The sequence below is a fragment of the Pistacia vera genome, unplaced genomic scaffold, assembly GCF_008641045.1.
Source record: "Pistacia vera cultivar Batoury unplaced genomic scaffold, PisVer_v2 Contig218, whole genome shotgun sequence".
In the NCBI taxonomy this organism is placed as follows: domain Eukaryota; kingdom Viridiplantae; phylum Streptophyta; class Magnoliopsida; order Sapindales; family Anacardiaceae; genus Pistacia; species Pistacia vera.
In genome coordinates, this window is record NW_022196022.1 from 1 (window position 1) to 26,206 (window position 26,206).

The 26,206-nt window shown below is 35.4% G+C and overlaps 4 protein-coding genes across 4 annotated transcripts; 3 read left to right on the forward strand and 1 right to left on the reverse strand.

Moving 5' to 3' along the window:
- The first annotated feature begins 96 nt into the window (after positions 1 to 96).
- On the forward strand, positions 97 to 2,197 carry LOC116130155 (gibberellin 2-beta-dioxygenase 8-like). The gene is made up of 3 exons (XM_031415901.1): positions 97 to 549; positions 1,439 to 1,757; positions 1,846 to 2,197. The coding sequence occupies exons 1-3, from the start codon at positions 113 to 115 to the stop codon at positions 2,071 to 2,073; spliced, it is 984 nt and encodes a 327-aa protein (XP_031271761.1). The 5' UTR covers positions 97 to 112; the 3' UTR covers positions 2,074 to 2,197.
- Positions 2,198 to 5,122: 2,925 nt separating this feature from the next.
- On the forward strand, positions 5,123 to 12,399 carry LOC116130272. Its single transcript, XM_031416028.1, has 11 exons — positions 5,123 to 5,191; positions 5,798 to 8,341; positions 8,458 to 8,587; positions 8,670 to 8,758; positions 8,917 to 9,146; positions 9,647 to 9,733; positions 9,859 to 9,958; positions 11,565 to 11,772; positions 11,861 to 11,981; positions 12,107 to 12,164; positions 12,250 to 12,399. The coding sequence occupies exons 1-11, from the start codon at positions 5,123 to 5,125 to the stop codon at positions 12,397 to 12,399; spliced, it is 3,786 nt and encodes a 1,261-aa protein (XP_031271888.1).
- Positions 12,400 to 14,516: 2,117 nt separating this feature from the next.
- On the forward strand, positions 14,517 to 18,102 carry LOC116130153 (protein PMR5-like). Its single transcript, XM_031415900.1, has 5 exons — positions 14,517 to 15,215; positions 15,415 to 15,586; positions 16,088 to 16,266; positions 16,386 to 16,544; positions 17,563 to 18,102. The coding sequence occupies exons 1-5, from the start codon at positions 14,860 to 14,862 to the stop codon at positions 17,891 to 17,893; spliced, it is 1,197 nt and encodes a 398-aa protein (XP_031271760.1). The 5' UTR covers positions 14,517 to 14,859; the 3' UTR covers positions 17,894 to 18,102.
- A 104-nt stretch (positions 18,103 to 18,206) lies between these two features.
- On the reverse strand, positions 18,207 to 21,932 carry LOC116130152 (asparagine synthetase [glutamine-hydrolyzing] 1). Its single transcript, XM_031415899.1, has 13 exons — positions 21,719 to 21,932; positions 21,179 to 21,317; positions 20,992 to 21,087; positions 20,673 to 20,814; positions 20,380 to 20,570; positions 20,124 to 20,285; positions 19,959 to 20,039; positions 19,625 to 19,846; positions 19,388 to 19,522; positions 19,202 to 19,282; positions 19,025 to 19,111; positions 18,815 to 18,922; positions 18,207 to 18,717 (listed from the first exon to the last, which is right to left on the reverse strand). Exons 1-13 carry the CDS (start codon positions 21,796 to 21,798, stop codon positions 18,472 to 18,474), a joined length of 1,770 nt encoding a protein of 589 aa, XP_031271759.1. The 5' UTR covers positions 21,799 to 21,932; the 3' UTR covers positions 18,207 to 18,471.
- Positions 21,933 to 26,206: the final 4,274 nt, after the last annotated feature.

Sequence of the window (26,206 nt, forward strand, 5' to 3'; positions counted from 1 at the left end):
GGACCCTCACTGTCACAGACAAATACAATAACTCCTGCATTAACTCTTCTCTACTCTATATTATTATAAATATCGTCTCACATTAACCATCATCAACTTGACACAAAAAGAAATGAGCAATCTTGGATCTTACCCTCCGGCGTTTCGCCACCAAAACAAGGAGCAAAGCCAGAAGTATGATCCGGCTGATGAAGAGGATTCATTAGATCTTATTCCTCTGATAGATCTCCAGTGTATAAACCTGGACAAACTTGGGGAGGCATGTAAAGAATGGGGTATGTTTCGTTTGGTTAATCATCAAGTTCCTTTGACCCTTATGAACCAACTTCAAGAACAAGCCAAAAAGGTTTTTTCTCTATCGTTTGAATCCAAACAAAGGTTATTCACTAGTCCAGTGTCCTACTTTTGGGGGACTCCTGCTCTTACTCCATCGGGAACTGCCTTATCAAGAGGTCCCAACAATATAAACTGGGTTGAAGGATTCAACGTTCCTCTCAGTCAACTCTCTCAGTTTCAAGCCGATGAAGATCCCATGCTTCATTCTTTCAGGTATAGTTTTATCACTTTGGTTCTTGTCATTTATTGTTTGATTGCTTTTCATTGGGAGTTCTCTTCTTTTTATTATTTTATTATTTTTTGGTCTAAGATTTATATTGGTCTCTGGTGGGGTGGGCAATAACAAAACCTAGATGTGACATACACATATTGATTGGATAGTCTGGATCTTGCTTTTGAACACCAAAGATTTGCATGGTCAGTGTCAAGAACTTTTTAAAGCCACTTCTCAGTTACTCTTTAAACAGAAAAATAATAGAGTTTTGGTGCGATATGAGGTCTGAATTCTGATATTTCCTTTCCTCATCAATATTGAATTCTCCCTACCAACAGCATTTCAGTATTTTGACATGTGCCTTTAATGTCTGGTTTTTATTGCATCGCTGTGAAATTATACTTCGATAATTTCAATCAATCCAATATTGGTCTGGTTCTCTCAATCTCCCTTAAAAATATCAGGAACCAGCTAGAAAATTTGAGCAACTTTTGGAGATTGTAATGGCCAATAAATTAAACTGCAAAGCGACACAGAAGATAAGCCCTCCTTATCATCTCTCTTAAACATGCTTTTTTTATATTATAAGTGGATTATTAATCTTACTGTAATGGATAGTCCGTGGATTCTGACAGACAATCATTCAATCAAAAAGGGGTTACGTCTTTTTCCGGGAAAAAAAAGTCTGCTTTAGCTCTTTTTAACAACAACAACATCACTTTCATTATTAGTAGTGGAATACTAAATCTTGATAAGAACCTCCCAGTTATTCTTCATTATTCATTGCTGCCCTTTTCCGTACCGATTTCCACCATGCATGTTTTACACACCGTCGACAAGTTTTATTTAATTATAATGTTTGCCTGTTTGGTATGTTTTAATTGCTAGACTTTTGTTGGAGGAATACGGGAGGCATATGGGAAGGCTTGCTAAAACACTATTTGAAGCAATGGTGAAGAACCTTAATTTGGATTCTGAAGAATCCAAGTCTAATCTATCAGAATCCACTGGGTATGTGAGAGCTTATCGCTACCCGGGTTTACCTGAAACTGAGGCTCTAGGCATGGAGTTGCATACAGACAGCTCGGTTCTCTCTATACTGAAACAAGACATTGTGGGCGGACTTGAACTGTTCAAAGACGATAAATGGTTCAAAGTTAAACCCATTCCTGGCACAATGATTATAAATCTTGGAGACATGATGCAGGTTAATTACTCCTCATAATAAAGATTTATATATATATGAATTAAGATGCTGATTACAGAGATTAATTTTGTTTGACATTACTTTGTAGGCAATCAGTAACGATGAGTACATGAGCGCGAAGCACAGAGTGAAAACGAAAAAACAGGTGGAGAGATTCTCAATCTGCTACTTTGTATTCCCAGAAGAAGGCAGTGTGATTCGGAGCTCAAACTACAAGCCTTTTACTTACAGTGATTTCCGGGCGCAGGTGCAAGATGACATTAAGACTTTAGGTTATAAAGTTGGGCTGGAAAGGTTCAAAATTCATCAGGATTAATTAGGTGCTTGCTACAGCTTATTATAGAGTGCTCAACAGTCAACATTCAATAATTAATGTTTCTGTGTTTTTGTTGACTCCATTTTCTAGTTAATTAAACTATATGTTATCTTTTTCTTAATTAATTTGTTTTTAAAACAGTGATTTATCATTTTATATATGTTTTTGGTTTGTCAATTGATTAGCTAATTTTACTATTAAATCATTGACATTTTTCTATTACCTCGACTTTCTGAATCGTTGTATTGCAAATAGGAGTTCGTCCTTTAAACTCTTATTCCTCCTAAAATAATTTGTCAGCTTCTACTTCTAGCCATGCCAGCCTCCTGGCTAACTTCTGCAAACAGTTATTAAGCTCTACAAAACCTTGACCTGTTGCCATGGCAATCCTGGATTGAGCTTCTAGACTTTCCGATAGCGTTTGACTAGCCAAAGTCAGCTTGCAGTTCTTTAGAAAGCTAAAATCCTTTACAAATATTTGTGCTCATCAAACCATTTCTTTTGTTGTGAAGTCAAACGCTTGGAGCGCGCGAAGATCAAGCTTCGGAAGTACTCGTCTTTTGCAGTATTTTGCCCTTTCATGTCCGACCTGTTTACAAGACCAACATAGAGTATCTGCTTTCTGAATCTTCTGTTCTTCCTTCTTGGAAGAATTTTCCTGTTTCTAAGAGTTACCTCAGATTTTGTTCCTCTCAAGACCACCTTGTAATCTTATAAATAACATTGATATTCCAATGATTAAATCAGAATAAAGACAAACACTTCTCACAAACTTTTCTCATTAACACTTATGTGATAGTTTATAATTGGTTAATTTGTATTTAGTCAGACATGACTCATCGTTTAGGCAGACAAGATCTATTGCGAGTTGATCAATTATGAGTTGCTATATCATATTTGTGAGAGAAAATTAGTGAAAAAGGTTTATGAGTGTAATATTACAGATTAAATTAAGTCAATACAAAAAGAATGACATGCTAATTTAGAGTTAACCACCTTTTTCCATCCAAATAATGGTTTAATAACATTTTTTTACATACAAACTTTTAAAATATCATTTTAATACCTAAATATATATTTTGGCAGCGAACAAAGAGTAAACTCGGTCTAGATTGTTGGGACTTTTGAAGAGGGGAGGTGGATAAATCTTTTGATAATGGAATGTTGGATTTTGGTGATTGGGAGTGATCAAAATTTGACTTGAGAGGACAGTTGTACAAACCTTAATTGCTTGATTACCGATGATTGTCGAGGTTGAATGAAGTAGGATTTGAGGGATTTTTGTAAGTAATGATTGGAGAAGAAAATAGTGATAGTGCGGAGCCAAAAATATAATATAAATTTGGGTAATAGTAAAATTGTATTTTAAAATTACCTGACCAAAAAAATTTTAGTTTACTCGCCAATTTATGAAAGCTTCAAGCATAACTCTACTTCAATTCTATTGCTTAATGTCGACGAAAAATTAAATTCAATATTTTTATTCGTAATATAATATCTTCAAAGATCTCCAATGTCAGATGGTTTATTATATTCCATCTGACATTGGAGATCTTTGAAAAATTAAATTCAATATTTTTATTCGCAATATAATATATTTTGATTCCAAACAATGGAAAATTAAATTAATGATATTGATTACTCCTCAATTGATGAGGTTAAGCGTCAACATAAAACTCAATTTGTGCTCTTGGGAAACGGTACGTTTTATTTTATTTTTTTCTCTTTCTTTATAATTTCTTTACAATTTTATTTTTATCAATTAATTAGCTATTCTATTAATGGCTAAATCAATTAATAATTAAGTTATATAACTAAATCAATATTCACGTCACATTAACTCCGTTTTTTTATGTGACAAAAGGTGTTCATGTCAGTTTACCTCCGTTAATTCTTAAGGATTTTAAAGTTAATAACCAAATATTCATACAATTTCTATTATCTTACAAATTAAAATTAAACATAAAAATAACAATAAAGATTTACTCACAATCTAATCTTATAAATTTTTTGTCATAATTCTCACGTAATAGCTCACAATTAATTAGTTCATAATTGGACAGGTATGACTCGTTATAAATTGATTAATTACAAACTATTACGTCAGGGTTTATAAGAAAAAGTTTTTGAGATTATGTTATAAGCGTAATATTACCCTAAAAATAATAAAAATTATATAAGTGAACTCGTAATACAACCATTTATAGATAACTTTCCTCCTTCAACAATCTTCTCATATTCTTATGTGAGATTTTCCGCTTAAGAGATTACTTAAATGTAATTTAGATAAAATTTCCTACTTTGATTTCGGATCTTAAACGAATTCCTGAAACCCAAAGGGATTCCTTTCTTTATTCCCATTCTATCACTAAACGTTAATTATCTGTACTTTGTTCGTACAGAATCATCAACCGCTCAATACGAAATCACAGTCACAAATCGGTCCCACCCAATCTTCTCACCAGTATATATGCCGTCCGATTACTGGTTCTTACCTTTGATGACACACCTTCCTAACATGCACACACCCACAGACAATTCAACTCGTTTCAAAGTAAAATTCGGAATTTGTTTTCTAAACAGAACACAGCCTTTTTCCGTTATGCCCCTGTACGATGTATGAATGTATAAAATAACAGAAATGCCCCTCTTGTCTCCGATTACACCCTTAAATTTTGGTACATTAGTAACATTAGGGGGTTAATTTGTTATCGTTTTAAATTTGACGGGTGTAGTCTTTAAAATGATAAAAACAGGGGGTTTACAGTTATTTACCCTAAAAGAAAACAAAGCCAAATCAGAGCCGTCAGTTGTGGTTCGGTCCAAGTAAACCAACGGTGAGATATCGTGGTGGTGGGAGAGAGAGAGTTTTATGTGTTGCCTGACACAGTTGACGCTCTTACTTGGTGGCAAAGTATTAAGTAGAAGTATAGATTGCATATAACTGCGAATTCCTCTCAAGTTTCTCATAGTTTCACGCTCGTTCTGATTCCCATATGTAACAACACATCCAACGCAAACTTGCAAACTCTTTTTTTTCTGGTCTTCAATGGCTGTTGAACCAGCGTTTGGTAATAAACGAAAGCGTATGAAACTGAAGGATGGTGAGAGAGTAGAGGTAATGTAAACGCCTCATCAATGCCGCATCGTTTTGAGTTCTTTATCGTCTACATTATTGTTATTTTTGTGAATCTTTTTGGTTTTTAGTATCTGGGGTTGTTATTTTGTTGTGGGGTTTTTGTGTCTGTTGTGTTTGTTCTCGGCGTTGTTTTGTTTGTGCTTTGTTTTTAATCTTTTTTGTTTTGTCTTCTTTAAAGTTTTTGTTTTTATTTTTATTTTTTTGAGTGTAGGGTTTGGAGTTAAGTGGTTTATGAGTTTGATTTTAGCTACATTGTATTTTTAAATTGGTTGTTTCATTATTATTTTCTATCTATGGATGGTTTATGTTCTGTTTGGCATTCATGCATGGCTTGATTTTGGGTTTCTCTGTTGCTTTTCTTAAAGTGACTTTATTTTTTAATCTGTTATTTTATCATGCTTTCAGAATTTATATTGTTGTTAGTCCAATTGAAATTTTACTATTGCTTATTAAATATTTAAATCAAAATTCAATTTCCTTTTTGTGTGTGTGTATTTTGGTTTTGAGGAAATTTCCTTCAGTTTGGTATTTTTTTTTCTAATTGGGGTTTCAGTTTTGTGTATTAATATGTATGGAATCTGATAGGTGAGGAGTGAAGAACACGGGTTTTTGGGTTCATGGCACTCAGGAGTCGTCACTGTTTGTAGAAAGCTTCTTCGTCATGTAAAATATGATCATCTCCTCACTGATGATGGGTGTGATAATCTTGTAGATTTAGTGCGTGTTTCACCGATTGTTGATGGCACTTGTTGTACCAATGCAAATCAATGTCATAACCGTGGAAACATAAGGCCATTGCCGCCTGCATTTGAGTTTCAGGAACGGAGCCTTCCTTATGGACTCTGTGTGGATGCCTACTACAAGGAGGCTTGGTGGGAAGGTGTGATATTTGATCACAATGATGGTTTCCAGGAGAGGAGGATTTTCTTTCCTGACTTGGGGGATGAGATGGCAATTGGAATTGATTCATTCAGGGTTACTCATGATTGGAATGAAGGTAAAGGGACTTGGCACCGTCGGGGTACCTGGTTGTTTCTTGAGTTGATCGAGGAATATGAGAAAGAGTCATATCTTACGGTTTCAGTGAAACAAATTTGGTATGATTTGCGGGGGAAGAAAGGTTTTAAGAAGGTTAAGGACTGGACCTCTTCTGTGAGATCATTGTGGAAAGAGTTGGTATCAGAGGTGATTGATGATAACTATAAAATTCTTTTAGATAATGTTCAAAGGGTGTTAGGCCATCCATTTTCCTTGGAAAAAGAAACCCAGCGACTATTGGAATTTGTCAGTCCTGTAGGTGATGTTACATTGCATCCAGTAGAACTTGGAAAGTCGCAGGCTATTGTGTCTGGTGAGAAGCAAGGGAACTGTGATGGAGTAAATGTGAATCATAGTAGCACACAACCTGTTCAAGAGAAGTCTGATCAGCTTCAATTAATATCTGTTTCAGAGGATGCTGGGCCAAATTTGAATCTTATGAATGGATCAGATGGATTTAGCCATGATAAATCATTGTCTGTGCTACCCCAGGCTCTGATGGTGTTACCTTCCAATCCAGATAGAAGTTCAGGTAGTAGTGTGATAAACGATAGCAATAATAAAACATTTTCTAGCATCAAGTCCAATAAGATAACAGGGGAGTTTGTAAGTTCTAAGTGCAAGACAAATTGGATTTGGCGATCTGCTGTTCCAGATATAGTTCCTGGAGCTGAGTATTGTCCTACTGTGATTATCGAATATGCACAAACCAATAAAAAAAGTGATAGGAATTCTTTGAAAACAGATGTTAGAAAACATCTCATACATCTTAAATGGAAAATTGAATATGCGAGGGATGAAAATGGAGCCCTCAGACACCGTTATATCTCTCCTGATGGGAAGCGTCACTATTCTCTTAGTCAGGTTTGTTTGGATTTAGCGGAAACCACCATGATGTACCAAGACAACCAACAAAATTTGCATACTACACCTGATGATACACAGTCTTCACCTCCTGAACAGCCAGAAGATTATTGGGATCTTGATTATTGCCCCAAAACTGTGGATTCTTCCTCTTCTAAAATTCACGTTGTCAAACCTAAATGTAACCCTCAAGCTATAGAGGACTGGTATAAGTTTGATAATGGCAGTGACAGTCTTAAAAAGAAGGACTTGATATTAAATGCTAGAAGACATCTAGCCTACCAGGGGTGGGAATTTAAATATGCGACAACAAAAAACCGTACTTTGTATTACCATGCCCCAGGAGGGAAACGTTACTGGTCACTTCGGATGGCCTGCAGAGCTTATTTAAATGGAGCAACAGGTCTTGAGAATAGTGCTCCTACTTGTAGAACCACAGACAATATTATTTCCAGTGAGGAAGCTGAGGACCAATCAACAAATGGGAAATTGTCTTGTGCAGTGAGTAATCCACAGTTTCAGAAAAGTTTGGTGCAATCAAATGCTCTCTCCAAATATTTATGTACTGAGTCTTCTTGTATGTCACAGCCAAGAAAACCGACAAGGAAAAGGAGAACTAGTTCCTCCCAGTTGCTTCAAATACAAGATGACTTCTGTAGTACCAGCCTCCCAAAGTTCAAACGGGGAAAGGCCTCTAGAGCATTGACCACATTAGCAGATGACCTGGAAGATGGTTGCCGAACCTGTGTTCTTCGATCAAGCAAAAGGGTGAAGATGCCAACTTTATCAAACCACAATCCTCGAACTCTGCTCTCTTGGTTGATGGATAACAATGTCATTCTTCCAAGAGCAAAAGTGACTTATCGCACTAGAAAGACACGGCGTCCAAATGCAGAAGGGCGGATAACTCGTGAGGGTATCAGGTGTAATTGTTGTGGGAAGGTTTATACTCTTGGAGGCTTTGAAGTCCATGCAGGCAGTACTCTACGTAGCCCAGCTAGCAATATCTTCTTGGAAGATGATGAAAGGTCATTGTTAGAATGCCTGCTACAAGTTCTAAGGGATGGTAATATAAGAAAGTTTACAGGAGAACAAAGTCATGAGTTGAAAGGAAGTCATCATGAGGGTGAGAATGACTACATATGTTCCATTTGTCACTATGGAGGTGAACTTATATTATGTGATCGATGCCCATCCTCATTCCATAAGCATTGCCTTGGTTTAGAGGTATCTCATTTGCTTAATTCTCTTCATCTTTTATTCCTTTCTGAGCTTTTTACCTTGACATAAGATAGATATATTTGGTTCTTGTGTTTGATTGATTCTTTTTTGGGCTTTCATAGAATGTTCCAGATGGTGACTGGTTCTGCCCATCATGTTGCTGTGGAATTTGTGGCAGCAGCAAATTCAGAGAAGATGCTGGAAATTTTATGGATGAAAATATACTCATTTGTCATCAGTGTGAGCATAAATGTAAGTCACAAATTTTTAATTCTGGATAAGCTCTATGCAAATTTGAAGTACTTCTGATGCAATCTTTGTTTCTGTGACATAGATCACCGAGGTTGCGTACAGAATCCAGTGGCAGCTTACTCAGGAACTCATTCTAAAGGAAAATGGTTTTGCAGCAGGAAGTGTGAAGAGGTATTCTACACTTGTCTTTGCTTCAATTGAGTGATTTATGTATGATTAGTTATTGCTTATTTTTAATAGTTATTGTTCTTCAACTTATTTACTTAATTGTTTTGTACTATAAGTTGTTCCTTTGGAAAACATGACTAACACTTTTACACTTTTTGCAGATATTTTTGGGCCTCTGTCAACTTTTAGGAAAACCAATTCCAATAGGCAATGATCTAACTTGGACGCTGGTGAAGTGCAAAGAATTTGATAATCATGAACTTGATGCTTCAAACATTGAGGCATTGAGCAAGCTCAATATTGCTCTTTGTGTAATGCATGAGTGTTTTGAGCCTGTGAATGAATTTCACACCAATAGAGATCTTGTTGAAGATGTTATATTTTGTAGAAGGTGAGTGATACCTTATCTTCATTAAGTACTGTGCCAATTTGCTTTCCCTTTCTTCTTTATTATTGATACAATATTTTTATGTTTGCTATCAAAAGTACTCTGCCAATTATATTTATGTACTCTGGTCCTTCTGGAGCAAAAATCATCTAATCTTTTGATGATTCTGAAAACACAACAGAAAGCCTACAGAGTGGAATTTCATAAACATGAGGAAGTAATTTTTATTGAATGCACAAGTATTAAACATGTGGTTGTAACTTTTGTTTTTAATGAAGTCAAGTGGTGACCATATGGTTATTAGTTCAAAAGAATTGGTTGATTATTAGGCACTTCTCATCAATCTGTTTTCTTGTGCCATTGTGTTTGAATTGCAGTTGATAATTGAACTATCATACATTGATTCTTCAATACATCATAACTGTTGTTAGTTGAGCCTTTTACCTAATGGAAATAAAGAATCATAATGTAAAGTCCAGTCTTAATGCTCTGAAAAATTTCAGGTCTGAGCTTAACCGTTTGAACTTCCAAGGGTTCTACACAGTTCTTTTGGAGAAAAATGAGGAGCTGGTTACTGTAGCTACTATAAGGTAAGCTTCATAGAGAGTTTAATTTGAAGATCATAATCTGTACAGAATTACATTTTTTAACAGGTTTCTTAACCTTTGTGCTATGGTCAATAATGTTCGTCTAAATTTTCATTTTCCTGTTCAAGGGTCTATGGAGAAAAGGCCGCAGAAGTACCTCTTGTTGGTACTAGGTTCCACCATCGTCGACTTGGAATGTGTCGTATTTTGATGAATGAGCTTGAAAAGGTAAATTCATCTTGCTCTGTGTATTCAGGAATTTTATTGTTTCTTTTATGGAAAGTGCTTTATTGCTGACATTATTGAAACCCAACATGAGTCTTGAGTATTTGTCCTCTTATCTCAAGCTGGGGCCGCTGAAATATTTGAACAATAATTTAGTGGTAGTTGTAGAATCCGTATTCATATGACCCCCCAGAACTTTTTAATTTATTTGTGTTGTATGTTATTGATAGGAATTCACTCCAATAACTCAACAATTGGACTGGACCATAGGTCTTTCATAGGCTTGGGAAGAACTCTCTTTGGAAAGCTAGCTTGCTAAGGGAGGGTGTCCAAACCCTTTATAACCCACATACCCACCTATTTTCCTTTTAATATGAGATCCTAATATTTCACCATGCTTTCGTAACTTACGTCTACGTCGGCATCTTTACCCCCATCGGCCTCTTTGCTTCTTGGGTGACTACATGGATCTCCTTTTCCTCGGGCCTCTATGCCCTTTCTCAAGGTAGCAACCCGGGCCCAAGGTCAGTTTGTCACGCGTGCGCTGCCACGTAGACGCAGGATTAGGGGTGTAAACGAGCCGAGTCGAACTGAGTATCACCCTAAACGAGTCTAGCTCGGTTAAGCATTAGACGAGTTCGAATTGAGTCACGAGTCGACCGAGCAGAAAAACTCGGCTCGTGACTCAGCTTGTGACTCGACTCAAGCTCGTTTAACGCGAGCTCGAATTGGCTCGATTACGACTCATTTGACCCTTATTTAATATAACCTACAGATCTTGTTTTACACAAATCAGATCCAATTTTTTGATAAATTTACGGGATCTTGTTTTTGGGATTTCTTGTTTTAAGATTCTTGATTTGGGGGAGAATGCATTTACGGGATTTGATTTTGTGTTAATTTAGGTTAAGGGTTAATTTGTGATTTTTTAAACCTTTTAGTCTCTTACATGTCAAATTACAAAACAAACCAAAAACTTGTATTATGCGCAGAAAAACCCTAAACAAGCCACTATTGGCTCGCGAGCCGAATCGAGCCGAGTCGGGGTAGACTCAAACTCGGCTTGATATCTTACTCGAGTCGAATTCGAGCTGGCTCGACTCGATTAAAATCGAGCTGAGTTCGAGTATTTAACGAGTCGAGCCGAGTCGGCTTGCGAGCGGCTCAGCTCGACTGACAGCCCTATGCAGGATCACGCTCTAATACCAATTGATAGGAACCCACTCCACTAACTCAAAAATTGGGCTAGGTCATGAGTCTTTTATGGGCTTGGGTAGAACTCTTCTTGAAAAATCGGCTTGCCAAGGGAGGGTGTCCAAGTCCTTTATAACTCACATGCCCAGCTTTTTTCCTTCTAATGTGGGATCTTAACAGTTACCATATTCTTATTTGGAAGTTGGCCCATGTAATTAAATATGATTTGTTTAATGTTTAATAGTTCATAAATGATAAACTGACATGGAAATAGCAGTCCAGAGGTTGATTTTACCTGCCATTCCTGGTGTGCAATTGTTCAGAAATGAAACAGACGTATATTCATTTTATCTGCTTTAATAGACGAGGTACATTTTTGAAATCCTGACTATTATTTTTATCCAATTTTCTTCAGAAACTCATGGAATTAGGAGTCCAGAGGTTGATTTTACCCGCCATTCCTAGTGTGCTAAACACATGGACAACATCATTTGGTTTTACAAAGATGACAAACTCTGAAAGACTACAATTTGTCGATTACACTTTCTTGGATTTCCAAGATACTGTTATGTGCCAAAAACTTTTATTGAAGAGCACGTCAGCTGAAGTGAAGCTATCAAGAGGTATGTATGTTTCAGTTGCCTTATCTGAAGGGAATTTTTTTTGTCACCATCCAACCTCACAAACTTTGTCTAACTTAGCAATGTACAGGATCTCAACCTGAAATTCTAAGTGGTGATGATGTTGATCTTGCTGGGTACAGTTCTGTTTCTGAAGTGTTTCAAGCAGAACAAATTGAAGATAGCGGGATTGTGGAACAAAGACTGGTGGAGTATGTTTCATCTCACTTTAATTAGATAATGGAATATCTGAAGTAAAATAAATTAATTAATTAGTTAACATAAATGCTTTCTGCTTAGAAATTTTATGTTAATGATAATTGTGATTTTTTTGCAGTGTTGCAGTAGAAAACGGCAATAGTGGTAGTGAAGGCTGGAATCTTCTTGTCACAATGGTACTTGAAATGCCTGAGTCCCCCCACCGCCCTTTTTTCTAGGTTTTTTTCTGCTACTAGATTTTGACATGTTTTTTGACCTCAGGTGAAACAGCCGACACATCTAGAATGCGAATCACAACATACACACATGAGTCCACAGTGTTCAGTTGTGGATGCCAATTTTAAGCAAGAAACCTGGAATAGAGGTGATGGCATTAGCGGCTATAAGCGGAGGAAGATGGCAGCAAGCTAAAAAGAATGATAAATTCATCATCGACTGCCGCTGTGAAAATAAGGAAAGTGTGCAAACATGAACATAGAAAGAAAAGATTATTCTGACTTGGTTGTTTAGACTGGGCGCAGGACCTCAGATTGTTGCTTAACAGAAAGTTTCTCAAAGTCAGATCACGTTGCTTATGTATAGTTTTTGGTGATGTGATCCAAGTAAATACGCAAGTGATCATTGAGTTTCCTAATTTTGTGTAGAGATGCATGCTCTGAGTTGAAATGTAGAAGTTGCAGGAGTATTTTTTTTTGTTTTTCAAGAGCCTTTGCTCTCCTGTAAAAATATTTTCATCTTGTATGCTGCAAGCTCTTAGTTCCAATTCTTCATAGTAATCTGCAAAATGCAGATTACTCTTCAAATGCTTGCTTATATTTTTATTATATATATGTAACCTCCCAATTCAATGAAAGAGTCCTCTTTGGATTGAGCTCAATATTTTAAAACCCAACCCGGCAAAGTGGCTGGGTCCAGATTGACTGGTTTGACCGGTAGGTTAAATCGGTGTCCAAAAGTTTAAAATCTAACAAAAATACCCCTAAAAATTACTATAAATTCCTATAGGTTTGAAATCTTGTAAAAACACCTTAAACACTATTATCAGTGTCGGCGAATAGGGCTTGTTTTTGGCGATGACAACACTCCGGATCACCACAAAAACACTCCCCTCAGTCTCCTGATCAAAACATATCTCACCCCTGCCCTATTTACCTCCCCTACCCTATTTACCTCCCCAATCGCTAGCAATAGTAAGATTTTTCCAACGATATTGTTTTGTGATTTTCGATCGATTTACTCACTAAAAATCAATACCATTGCCAACATTGCATTCACCTACCGTTTCTCTTCAAAAGTCCTAACATTCCTAACTTCAATTGTTCATGGCTTTATGTCCTAATTTCTAAGGTTTTAAATGAATAGGAAAATTTGTAACCCGGCCCGATGAAGACTTTGGGTCCCGATTAAACCAATTCAATCGGCTGGGTCGAGCCGGGCTTTAAAACAGTAATTGAGCTTATTGGATAAATGAAGCCGCAAATTTTGCTTCTTATGCACACAACAAAATAGCAACAACACATGCTTTATTATCGCCTAACCACGTTATGTGTTCCACACAAAGGACCCACATTCCCTTTTTATATGATTTTCTATAAAGGAACCCCATAGTTTAACTAGTAAATTTTGCGCTAAATAGATAATCTCAGTTTATATGTGGAGTTAAATATCGGCAATGTAAAGTATAAACCACAAACCACTTATTCAAATGAAAGACTGCAAAAATGTGTCCTGTTCTGCCATTGCCATTCATGAGTTCCTCTGTTTCAAGATATCGACAGTTAAACACACTCGCCAAAAGTTGCCATATTAGTGAGGTTTAAAAGCATATGCCTAATTAATAAAAATTTTGAGCCAAAAGACAGTCATAAAGGTTGATCACATGAAATGGTTAAACTTCAATTTCTGTGCATCATAGTCTTAGCGGGTGAACCTTTTGAATTAAAGTTGAAACAGCCTGTAAATTTGTACTAAGATATCACCATCACTTCTTCAAGTAATTCTGACAAAAAGATTGGATTTTGACTTTCATCCTACTTTTAAGTTCATCCATAACTGGCCTATATGAATCAAACTTTAGAACAAAATTTTCATGGCATAGTAATTTGATGAGCATCTGATGATCAGGATGATGCATGAAGATTGCACCAAGATACTTTAAAATAAACTTAAGAGAGGATTATGTTCCATGTTTCATGAGTGAAGGAAAGCAAAGAACATGTGCTTTCAAAAATTTTCATTCTTTGTTAGAAAGGGGGGGCAATTGCAAGAAGTGCTTTTTGTTTTGGTCATACGGCAAGTATTCTTTCTCCTTTTCTATTAACAAGATAAGAGAGATAAGAATCAAACCCTTTGAGGCGCCCACAAAACCCACCAAAAGGACCCCTTTTTTCCAGGTGGGTTTTGTAAGTTCACCCTCTTCAACAAACAAACATAAAGCTACAAAAACAATTGGCTCTCTAACATTTTGGCCCCATCTTCTAACTGAGCTCCCTCTTGTTTGCTTGTATGGTTATCTACTTGGTTGCTAGCTTTTCAATCTCTCAAAACTAATATCTGAAATTAAAGATAAATAAACTACCAAATCTTGTGGACAAAAGGTCTTGCTGACAAACTGCTTTACAAGTAGAATTAAGGAGGTCTTTTTTGAGTTTCAGAAGTCCAAATCAAATTCACAAGACACCACCACCAATCCATTAACTCACGTGAACCCATCTCAGCTACCTTCACATGTACACAACAATACAAAAACCCCACTCTTTTATATGATTTAATCCCCACTTTTGTTATATATAAATATATACGTTACAAAACAGATAGTTCCCTCCTCTCTTCATACTCTTTCTTCCGTTTAGCTTTTGCTTTTTTTCTAATATGGCTCTTCTTCATTCTCAATCTTCTTCTTCTTCTTCTTTTTGTCATCTACTTGCTTCATTTTTCACAATCTTATGTTTAGTTTTGTTAGTTCAACCGCTGGCAGTTTCATCTGCTGTCATAATGAGCATGAGAAACCACAATATTCATGGTCACCATAGAAGGCCAATGCTGCAAGCCAACCAAAGCACTTGTGCATTGTTTGCAGGCGCTTGGGTTCGTGATGACACGTACCCCGTGTACGAATCTTCTCAATGTCCCTTTATTGATGCAAAATTCAACTGCAAAATGAACGGTCGTCCTGACTCTGGTTATCTCAAATATAGATGGCAGCCTCTGAATTGTGAGCTCCCAAGGTAAAAAACAAAAAAACTATATGTTAAACTCAACTACTACATTTAACATAGATTTCTTCGTGTGGGAAATGATTTCTATTTAGAAAAAAAAGTCCGAACTTGAACCCTTTCCTTCGTGAGTTTAATTCTGAATTTTAAAGAAACCAGAACGTTTGCAAAAGAGAGAAGTGTTACAGTAATTTTGAACTTTGTGTGGCAGGTTCAATGGGCTTGAATTTTTGCTGAAAATGAAAGGCAAAACAGTGATGTTTGTTGGTGATTCCTTGGGAAGAAACCAATGGGAGTCGTTGATTTGCATGATTTACGCAGCTGCACCAGAAACACAGACACAGATGATTAAAGGAGATCCACTTTCTACATTCAAGTTCTTGGTAAGTCCTATTATTTTAGACTGCTATTAATTTGAAGCATCTTTTACAGTAGCAAAGATGTGACTCTTACTTTAATTCTCTGTCTTTTTCATGCAAAACCTTGTTTAATTCTTTAAAATTACTCAAATTATGAGTTTTCTTTTCGGAATAATGAAAGCAAAAGTAAGAAAAGTGCAAAAAGATAACGCTCAAGAACTTTTGGTTTTACTGCATTTCAATCTAGTACAGTATTTGTCAGCATAATTTGAGCCAATTCATGCCAACTGCAATGCATTAATCTCATTTTAAAGTCAACATACAATTATAGTTTTCTTCTGTCTTCTTTCTTTTTGTATTCTTTTCATGGTATTATTAATTTATTATCGTAACGGCGGATATTATTATTAGATATTTGTACATCACAACTATCTGTTACTTTGTAACTAAATTATCCATTTGATAACATTATCAAACTGATACGACCCTCTTGTTTATAATGGTTTATTATGGCTAATTGTGCAGGATTATGGTTTATCAGTGTCATTTTACAGAGCTCCATATTTGGTAGAAATAGACATCGTAAAAGGGAAGAGGGTTCTGAAGTTAGAGGACATTAATGGGAATGGCAAATACTGGCGTGCTGCAGATGTATTATCTTTCAACACTGGACACTGGTGGAGCCACGACGGGTCTCTCCAAGGGTCCATATTTTGACTTTGCCTATATAATTATTCATATAAGCTTACAATAGTTTGAGTAATCCAATAAAGATACCGTAATTGAATTTGTATGATTGAAAGATTTATGTTGAACTATGCAGATGGGATTACATGGAATCAAAGGGTACGCTTTACCAAGACATGGATCGATTAGTGGCTTTGGACAAAGCACTGAGAACATGGGCCAATTGGGTTGACACCAATGTTGACAGAACCAAAACAAGAGTATTTTTCCAGTCAATTTCCCCCACACATTACAAGTAAGGACTTTAAACTCTTCACTCTGTTTCTCTCTCTAATATGATTGTGTGCGGTGAAAGTCTAGGCTTTATTATTGTTGTTTTTGCTTGCTAAAAGGATAGCACAAAGCACTAAAAATTCGGTCCAATTGGAGCTGTGTGCATTTAAAGGGGCCAGTTATGGCCATCCCCAGGTTGGTCCAAATTGATTATAAAAAAATGTGTAGTGTAGAGTCATAGACCTCAAATTTGCAAGTTGCAAGGCCTTCTTTAATGCCATTAACACACTAAAACAAACCATGCCCTCTATGCAAGCAATCAACAGATCCCAGATATAACAAACAGAACTTCATTTTGTGAATCCATAAAGTTTTTTTTAGCAGTTAGATTAGTAGATTCAAAAGTAGTATATCATTTAGTATGGACCATACATATACAGGATTTGAATAGACAGTTGAATCTACAGTTATAAATCAATGTTCAACTGCAGTACTTTTACCAGCTCGTGAACATTGTAACAGGAGCATACCATTTTCAATCAAAATGTGTCGGTCAAAATGTGTCGGTAGCATTTAAAACTTACTTTTAAAATAATTTCATTTTCGTAAATGGAACTAAAAGTATGCAGTACCCAGCAGAAAGACAAAGTTGGTACTGTTTTTTAATGCTTGCTGCACATTCCAATGGACCACTTCCCAAGTCTCTATTTGAATCATATAGTGTATCCATTCTCTGCAAATTCTGGAGCATGCAAAAATGAACAATTTTAACCCTCATTTATGAAAAGATCAAGAAACCTGTAAACTATGTCACTTAACGGACAGTCAAGAAAAAGAAATTATAGCCATGTCCATTAATTTGTAGAAGTCTGAAATAAAATATGAACAGTTATGTGAGGTCAGTCAGATAACATTAGTTAAACTGACTTCAATGGATAAGTCTGCATTTTCTTATGGTTGCCGACGTCTGTACTGGAAAGACATTATTATGGGTTGTATAGTAATGTGAGTAATGTTGGTAAATGACATTGACTTGACAGTCCAAATGAATGGAGTGCTGGAGCAACTTCAACTACAACAAAGAATTGCTATGGCGAAACAGCACCGATGAGTGGAACAATATACCCTGGAGCTTATCCCGATCAAATGAGAGTGGTGGATGCAGTGATGAGGGAGATGACCAACCCTGCATATTTGTTAGACATAACAATGCTATCAGAGCTAAGGAAAGATGGGCACCCTTCAATTTATAGTGGTGATTCGAACCCAGAGCAAAAGGCTAACCCTGACAATGCTGATTGTAGCCATTGGTGCCTTCCAGGATTACCTGATACTTGGAACCAACTATTTTCAGCAGCTTTGTTCAACTAAGTAATTTTAAGGAGAATGTGGTTTCTTCTAATTGAATATTTTTATTAATTCAAGATGCAAAATAGCACTTGTATTTTTAGTTCCTTAACTAAGATGATCAGATGTAGCAAACTCTAGTTTCTGAATTGCAAGTCTCTATTAATTGTCTCCTGTAAAATATGCAATATTATTTGTGAAAGGAAATAAAAATTCTCTGGTTAATCTTCAAACTTTAGTGTTTGGGTTTTGTCACCATGGCCCAGTCCATCATCCATATCAGTACAGAAGAGTTTGTTCTCATTGATAATTTTTTCTTTTGTATACAAAAATACTAAAAGGAATCATCCAACCCTTGTGAACAGATCTTAACACAAAGGAAAGTTGCCATTTTCATTTAAGCAAGTACAACTTATTGATAACAGAATTGAAAAGAAGAAGAAGAAGAAGAAGAAGATGATGATAACACATATTTAAACAACCACAAGGAACATTTTTCTAACTTGTACACAGTGCCTAAATCAATATTACAATCCAAAAGGATATCTAAAAGATCCATTGAAGCCATAAGTTTCACCCACTTTATTGTCCTCTAACAGGCACTAGCTGGAGATTGCAAGTTCTGGGGTGCTAATTTCCATCATCCGTGGCATATCATCAATGACCTTTGATGGCAGCTTCATAGCAGTGGTGGTAGCTGCCTGGTGGCTATAGGCTGAAAGATGGACTCCCAGGGCAGCCCTACCAGAGGGATCAAGATTGTTCGCCCAAGCAGCATCCCACTCTATAGCTTTCGCAGTGCTACAGGCTACACTAGGCCCTCCAGGGACGGTCAGTCTAGCTGAGTTCTGTCATAGGAGATAATAGAAAAACATGATACAATTAGTTCATGCTAAAAAGATCACCAAAGTAGAGTAAACAATTATCTAAATTCAACTAGATTACCTGTGGGAAGAACCTCTCAAAGATCATTCTATAATAGTAGGCTTCTTTTGTGGAAGGGGTGTTGTGTGGGTAGATGTGCTGAGCATTTTGCATCATCTTATCCGTCACCTATAAAATGTGAAAAAGTCATGATTCATTCTAATTTAACTTCTTCTTGACCAGCAATCAAAATAAATGGTGAAGGAACCAAATAGAGGACGGTATATATACATGTTGTGCAGCATGGGCTTTGAGGCCATCAATCCAACTATAGCCAACCCCATCACTAAATTGTTCCTTCTGCCTGTACAAAATATGCTGCAGGAAATAGGGAACAGAACATGTTTAATTAAACAATCAATCTTACTTGTGGATAAAACAGCAGCAAATCATTGATTGTGCTTTTACCTTTGGCAGATAGGGACGCTCTTCATCGTCAAAGGCCCTCCTAAGAACCCACTTCTCAATACGACCTTCTTCTGGTTTGATCTGAAAATGATTAAAAAATAATCAATGACATTGTATAAGCTATGAGATCTGCCTGCTATCATATGAATAAAGAAAAACCAAGAGAATATACAACTTATTTCATACCATCTTCCACTCAGGATCTATAGCCATTGCCACATTAATAAAATCTTTATCGAGGAAGGGTACTCGAGCTTCCAGACCCCATGCAGATGTTGATTTGTTTGCTCTCAAGCAATCGTACTGGTGGAGGGCCTTTATCTACATACATACATGTATCAGAAGAGAACCATTAATTTCCTTCACATCTAAACATCGGAAGCCCTGTACATAGTAAACTATATGCCATATAACAGCTATTACCTTGTGACATGTTTCACGGTGGAATTCTTCCTTGTTAGGTGCCTTGTGGAAGTACAAATAGCCGCCAAAAACCTCATCAGAGCCCTCACCAGACATCACCATCTTTACCCCAAGTGACTTAATCTTACGTGCCATAAGAAACATAGGTGTGCTTGCCCTGATAGTCGTCACGTCATATGTTTCAATATGGTAGATCACGTCTTCAATTGCATCAATTCCATCCTGCCAAATGCCAAAGACATATAGTTTACAGTTTCAGATAGCCATAGAAGCAAGAGCTATTGTAGTTTGTAGTGAAAAAAAAAAAAAAAAAAAAAAAAAATTGTCTCAATACCTGAACAGTGAAGTGAAATTCATGATGCACAGTACCCAAGTAGTCTGCAACTTCTCTTGCAGACTTCAAATCTGGAGAACCCTGAAAATATATGGAGAGACCAAGTTTAGGACTAAAGAAACTCATCCGAAGTTGTACTGTAATGTGTCATTATTCGCAACCAACCTCTAGGCCAACACAAAAGGAATGAAGTTGTGTTCCCCATTGCTTAGCAACCTTTGCACTAGCTAAGTGGCGTGCTGTGATTGAAGCTACCAACGATGAATCAAGGCCCCCAGATAACAGGACTCCGAAAGGGACATCAGTCATCAGCCTTTTGATTACAGCCTGCACATATAGCATTCAACTTGATGTGAATTAAGAAAGCCGTAAGAGAACATTCAATTCAATTCCACTTGGGATTACAGTTTATGAATCTTACATTTTCAAATGCCCGTCGTAGAGCAAGTGGATCATATGGAGTCGAAGGAACAACCTCAGAGAACCAAGGAGGATTATACCATTGCTTAAATCCTCCAGATTTGCTCGAGTACAACTGACCGGGAGGAAAAGTCTCAAAATGTTCACAGTCATCATTCAGACCCTTGAGTTCTGAAGATATCCAAACAGAGCCTACATAGACAGAACAAAAAGAAACCAATTAAAAAAAATAAAAAATTTACACAAACAAACATCAATGTGCTTTAGAGGCAAGATCTAAGAAGATCATGTTACCATCTAGACCCCAGCCAATGTACAGGGAAGTAATTCCAATAGCATCGCGAGCAGCAATGAAGCTATTATCACGGGTATCCAACAGCACAAATGAAAACATTCCATCCAACATGTCCACAAAATTTTCTCCATACTCCTCGTACTAAAATTGAACATTCACAAACCAGAGTATGATTAATTATCACAGCCATCAGAACATGCAAGAACCACGATACCATCATAAACAAAAAATCATTAATCAAAACATAGAGAAACTTTGATACAACATGGATGCAAATTGAAGAAATTAAGATTAAAATTTCATGTTAAGGTGACCCACCAGATGAGCAATAACTTCACAATCACTGCCAGTAAGGAACTTGTGATTCTTCAAACGCTTCCTCAGTTGTTCATGATTGTAAATTTCTCCATTAACCTGCAGGTTTAAGTTTTTAACACATCAATCATCTGTAAATAAATTAAATTAAACTGGTATCACTTTATGGCCATATTAATGTGTGGCTTACCGTGACAACAATATTCCTGTCTTCATTATAAAGAGGCTGATCACCAGAAGCAGGATCAATAATGGCTAGACGTTGATGAGCCAAATAAAAGTCTCCGTGCTGGTAAATACCACTCCAGTCAGGACCACGATGCTTCAACCTATTACAGTATTAACAGAGTCACATCAATTTTAGTTTCTATATATATTTAACAAAACATACTACTGGTCCACTGCACGTCACATGGGCCTCATAAACCCCACACGAAAAATATAGATTAAAAAAGGTGATGTTGAATGTTAATTATATTTTTAAATATAATGCTTTTTTATTCGGGAACTGACTTTTGGCTCCAAGAATAACGTAGTCTCTGGGTCCTATATCTATCCATAACCAAAATCTAAGTTGGTTAATGGTTATGAACCGGTAAACAAAACAAAAAGACTATACAAAAAGCTCAGCTACACAACTGAAAAATATAAAATTGCAGAAAGGAAGAACATAAACACCAAAAAGGGTATGAAAATGAAGGTAAAAAAAAAAAAAATGGAAGAAAATTGCCTGCGAGAGAGCTCAAGCACGCGAACCCTTTTGGCCTGAGAGTCATCAGAGCAACCAAGCACAGCAAGTATTCCACACATTTTGAACTTGACAATAATCAAACAGAAACAAAAACAAATAATGCAAAGAAGAAGAACAAAGATTTGGAAATAAAAAAACGAAAGTGTTTTTGATAGTAAGCAGAGATGAACACGTACGTTGTTGAAGCAGTAAGTTAAAGACTCGCAACTATCGCCACGTATTTATAGCCAAATTTGCATGGGAAAATGGACTGCGGTCCCAGAAACTCGGCCCTACAAAAACAGCGTTGTTTGGTTGCGTCACATTATCTAATCACTGGTTACCGGCCACCGGTGTTCCCTGGATTCTTGGGGGGCCATGAGGTTGATTTTTCTGATCTTTACCCGTGTGGAAATGTAGTTGGATGGTGACGTAGATGATTAATCCTCTTTTACTTGATGTGAAGCTTATCCACAAAGAGCTGAGTCAGCAATGAGTTTCTTATACGCTCCTGGCTTAGTAAGTCAATGTTGTCGTACTCAGACACGTGTCATGACTAGGATGTTGGGAAAGCTTAACTGATCTGGTTGCTAAATTAGATTAGTGTAATGTTAAGCTGAATAAATCTTACGAATACCGATGCTTTCCGTATTTTTTACTTTGTTTTATCTGAAAATTTTTATAAGATTTTTTTTTGTAAATATAGTATTATTGATTAGATTATAAGTAATATTATATTAATAATTTTTTTATACAAACTTATGTGGTAAAAGAGGGTTAATTATAAGTTTATTTTAAATTTAAAATCACTCAATTTTCCTTTATTACATAAGTTTGTGAAAAAAAAATTATATAAAAATGTTATGGGTGTAGTATTATTATTAGATTGTTACATAATTATTTAAATTTGGATAATTAATTATATCTATTACATTTCAAAAGAGTTATATAAATTTTTTTTTAATCAAAGTATTCATGTCAATTTACGCGTATTTTAATTGATCTTCGGAAGAGATTAGTGCATTAACCCACCGTCACAACCTCCTATTTAAATCTTGAAAGTCAGGGCATTCGAACTTGAAATCGTGTGCCTTAACCACATATCTAAGTGCTCATCCCACTACTTGAGCTATCCAAAGATAGATATTCAAAGGGTTTTACATTTTAGTTTTTTACGCTTTGAATTAATACATTTAAATGATTGAAAATAACTCATTTATATAAACTACAAATTCGTTATATCATATTTAAATATCAAAAATATATTAATTCAGTTACTCAAAATTATGTAATAATTTATGTTAAAATGGAGTCAGTTTTGGAGATTAATCGTTACATAAAGTTAAGTTAATGTTACGTTAATTTAGAAGTAAGTATTGAAAAGACATATCGAAATGTAAATAGTGAATGAAGACAGCCTATTTTAAGGGTTTGATAAAAAGACAAGATGAATGAATAAATAGAGACTATTTTAAAGGCTTTATGCATGGATAAGGTTTCGTCAAAAGGTTTTATATATATAGAAAATGGAGTAAACGACATTTTCTTATGGTTTAATAATACTTTCTCATATATAAATTTTTAAAATATTATTTTATTATCTAAATTTATATTATATTTCTAATTCCAGCATCATTGTGACCTTATACTATCATTATTCTCTTTTCTAAGTATCATTCATCAAAATCCTTCAAACTCTACTCATGCCGGTCTCATTAATCATCAATAATTGAGAAATTAGGGTTTATACAGTTGCCCCTCCTAAGTTAAATTTCAATCAATCCAAACTACAAAAATTTAACTTTTCATCACCAAAAGACTTATCGGTCTCTCCTTTTCAAAAGTCTTAACAGTCTGGACAGAGTTTACTTTTTGTTCGCCATCAAAATATAAATTTTAGTAGTAAAATAGTATTTTAAAAATTTACGCGTAGAAAAATATCATTAAATCATTGTTTGGATGGATAAAAATCTTTTAACTCTTTGATAAAAGGATAAGATAGATAATGAATGAATATAGACTATTTTAAAGGCTTTATGCATGGATAAGTTTTGGACAAAAGGTTTTTATATATATAGAAAACTGTAACCAAAATAAATGGGTCAGAAAACCAGTTTCTAAACTCTTAAAGCAAGGCGCTTTCTAAATAAACTACAATGAAATGATGAATCGATCTGTCATCTCTCTTATTTTTGCCTCAACATATTCACGGTACACCAAAGAGCTAGCTGTCAACCTGTCAAATAAAACGGAAAAACGATGGAAACACTGAAACATAATCGAGATTAATGAGCATCGTTGCAAATATAGAAATAAAACATGCATACATGGACCTAATTAATAACCTAACCCTACTAATAATTCGTCAGGATGAAAAAAGATAAAGAAAATATTTTATGTGCTTTGTCTTGATTCATTGAATAATGCTGCAAACTAGGTGAAGAAACAGTGAATAGCTGAAGGGTTTTTTAATCTTTCCCAGCATGTACAGAACAGAATTTGATATTTTGGCAACAGTCTTCTCGACTGCAAAGTAACTAATTAAAACTAATGGTCCAGACTCCAGCCAGCCTTCACTGCCATACTTAAACAATTCATTGTTTGAATTCTTCACTCAAAACCAAAAAGGGGAAGCGTTTTCAAACATGTGAATTGTGGTTATTAATATCCTACGATATGCGATATATATCTCACCATACGATTCAATACTCAACACTAATTATACGTATCAGATAATATATCTTAAATCTTCTGATACGTTGATATATATTTTACGATATGATACGTATCAATTCGTATCTTTAAAAATATCGATATGACTTTATTCGATCCAAGAAAATTTTCGGGTTAGATCTAGGTCACACAACCCGGTTTACTAAAACTTGCCCAAATTTACCCATTTTGCATGAAGAAAGTGAAGAGGAAGATGTGTTACCTATTTTGTATGATAATAATAACACAAGTGAAGATATAAATATTGACATTAATCTTAGAAATGATATAAATTCTTAATTTTGTAATTAATTTTGATAATGTAATACTATAATTTAAAGCTAATAATATTACAAAATTCGTTAATTAATCTTGGGGATGATATTAATTTTTAGAATATTTTTTTTTAAAAAAAAAAAGGCGTAACTTACAATATGATATACGATTCGAAAAATTAAGTTTTCGATACGTGATACGATACGCGATTTAACAACCATGATATGAATATTAAGTACGGATAATACTACACTTACAAACTTTCTTTTACTGACGTGATAGTTTGTAATAGGTCTCGTCTGTCTAATTGTGAGTCTCGTTTGCCCAATTGTGAACTGTCACATTAAAATTATGAGAGAAAGTTTATAAGATTTGATTGTGAATCAATTTTTATTATATTAACTACTATTCGGATAGCGTCTTCATGTTGAACGTGTACTATAATCTCTTGAGTATATTGTGTTGTATATGTTTAGAGACAAATTCAAGAATATCACCTCTTTTAATACAAAAGTATTAGATAATTAATGAGCCATTGGATAAAAGTAAAAACATTTTAGATAATCGAGATTCAATCCAAGTTATATAATAATTATACACCTTGGAAATTATTAAACATATTTAGCAGATCGAATCGAATCTCTCTGCATGTTTCACGAGTTTGAGACTAGTTTATTTTTGTGTAGAGTAAGTGACTTTTTCCCACCCAAGGTTTGCCTTAATGAAACTTTCCCACAGAAAAGTTTTAAAATACTACTTTCTCACCCAAAGTTTATATTCCGACCATTCGTCGGCTTATTTCAGCATCTTTGCAAACCCAAACAACCACCATTCTCTTCCTTGATCATCTCTCACCAAAACCCCTCAAACCTTACTCTCGACGATCCCATCAATTGTCAACAATCGAACGATTTGTGGAACGAGCAACCGTCCATCCCAAGTCAGATTACGACCAATCTTGACCACCAAAAGACTCACTAGAATTCCTTCTTTAAAAGTCTCAACAGCTTAGACCAAATTTGCTCTCTGTTGGCAGTATAATCGGAAAGTGTATTTTGGATAATAAATGGAATATAAATTTTGGTGGAAAAGTTGTATTTTGAAACTTTTTGGGTGGGAAAGTGTAATTAAGGCAAACTTAGGTAGGAAAAAGTCTTTTACTCTCTTTGTGTACTCCAACAATAATATATAGTTCCATTTTCACCATGTGAGGAGCACAATATTAAGTAATTAAGTTCTACTAATATCAATAACATAAGATATCATTGATCTGACTTAGAGTTTCTTCTTCGTATGGGCAAACTCGAACGTGCAAATGCAATTAAAATACGAAAAGAAACGTTGTGCTTTGAAATTAGAACCTAAAATTATAAGATTTCTTGTACATAAACGATAAGGTGTGAATGTAAAATCCTTTGATTGACTAATATATATATATATATATACCCAGTATTCAAATGAAAAGAGAGGATAATATTATCGCGATGTGGTGGGTGACAT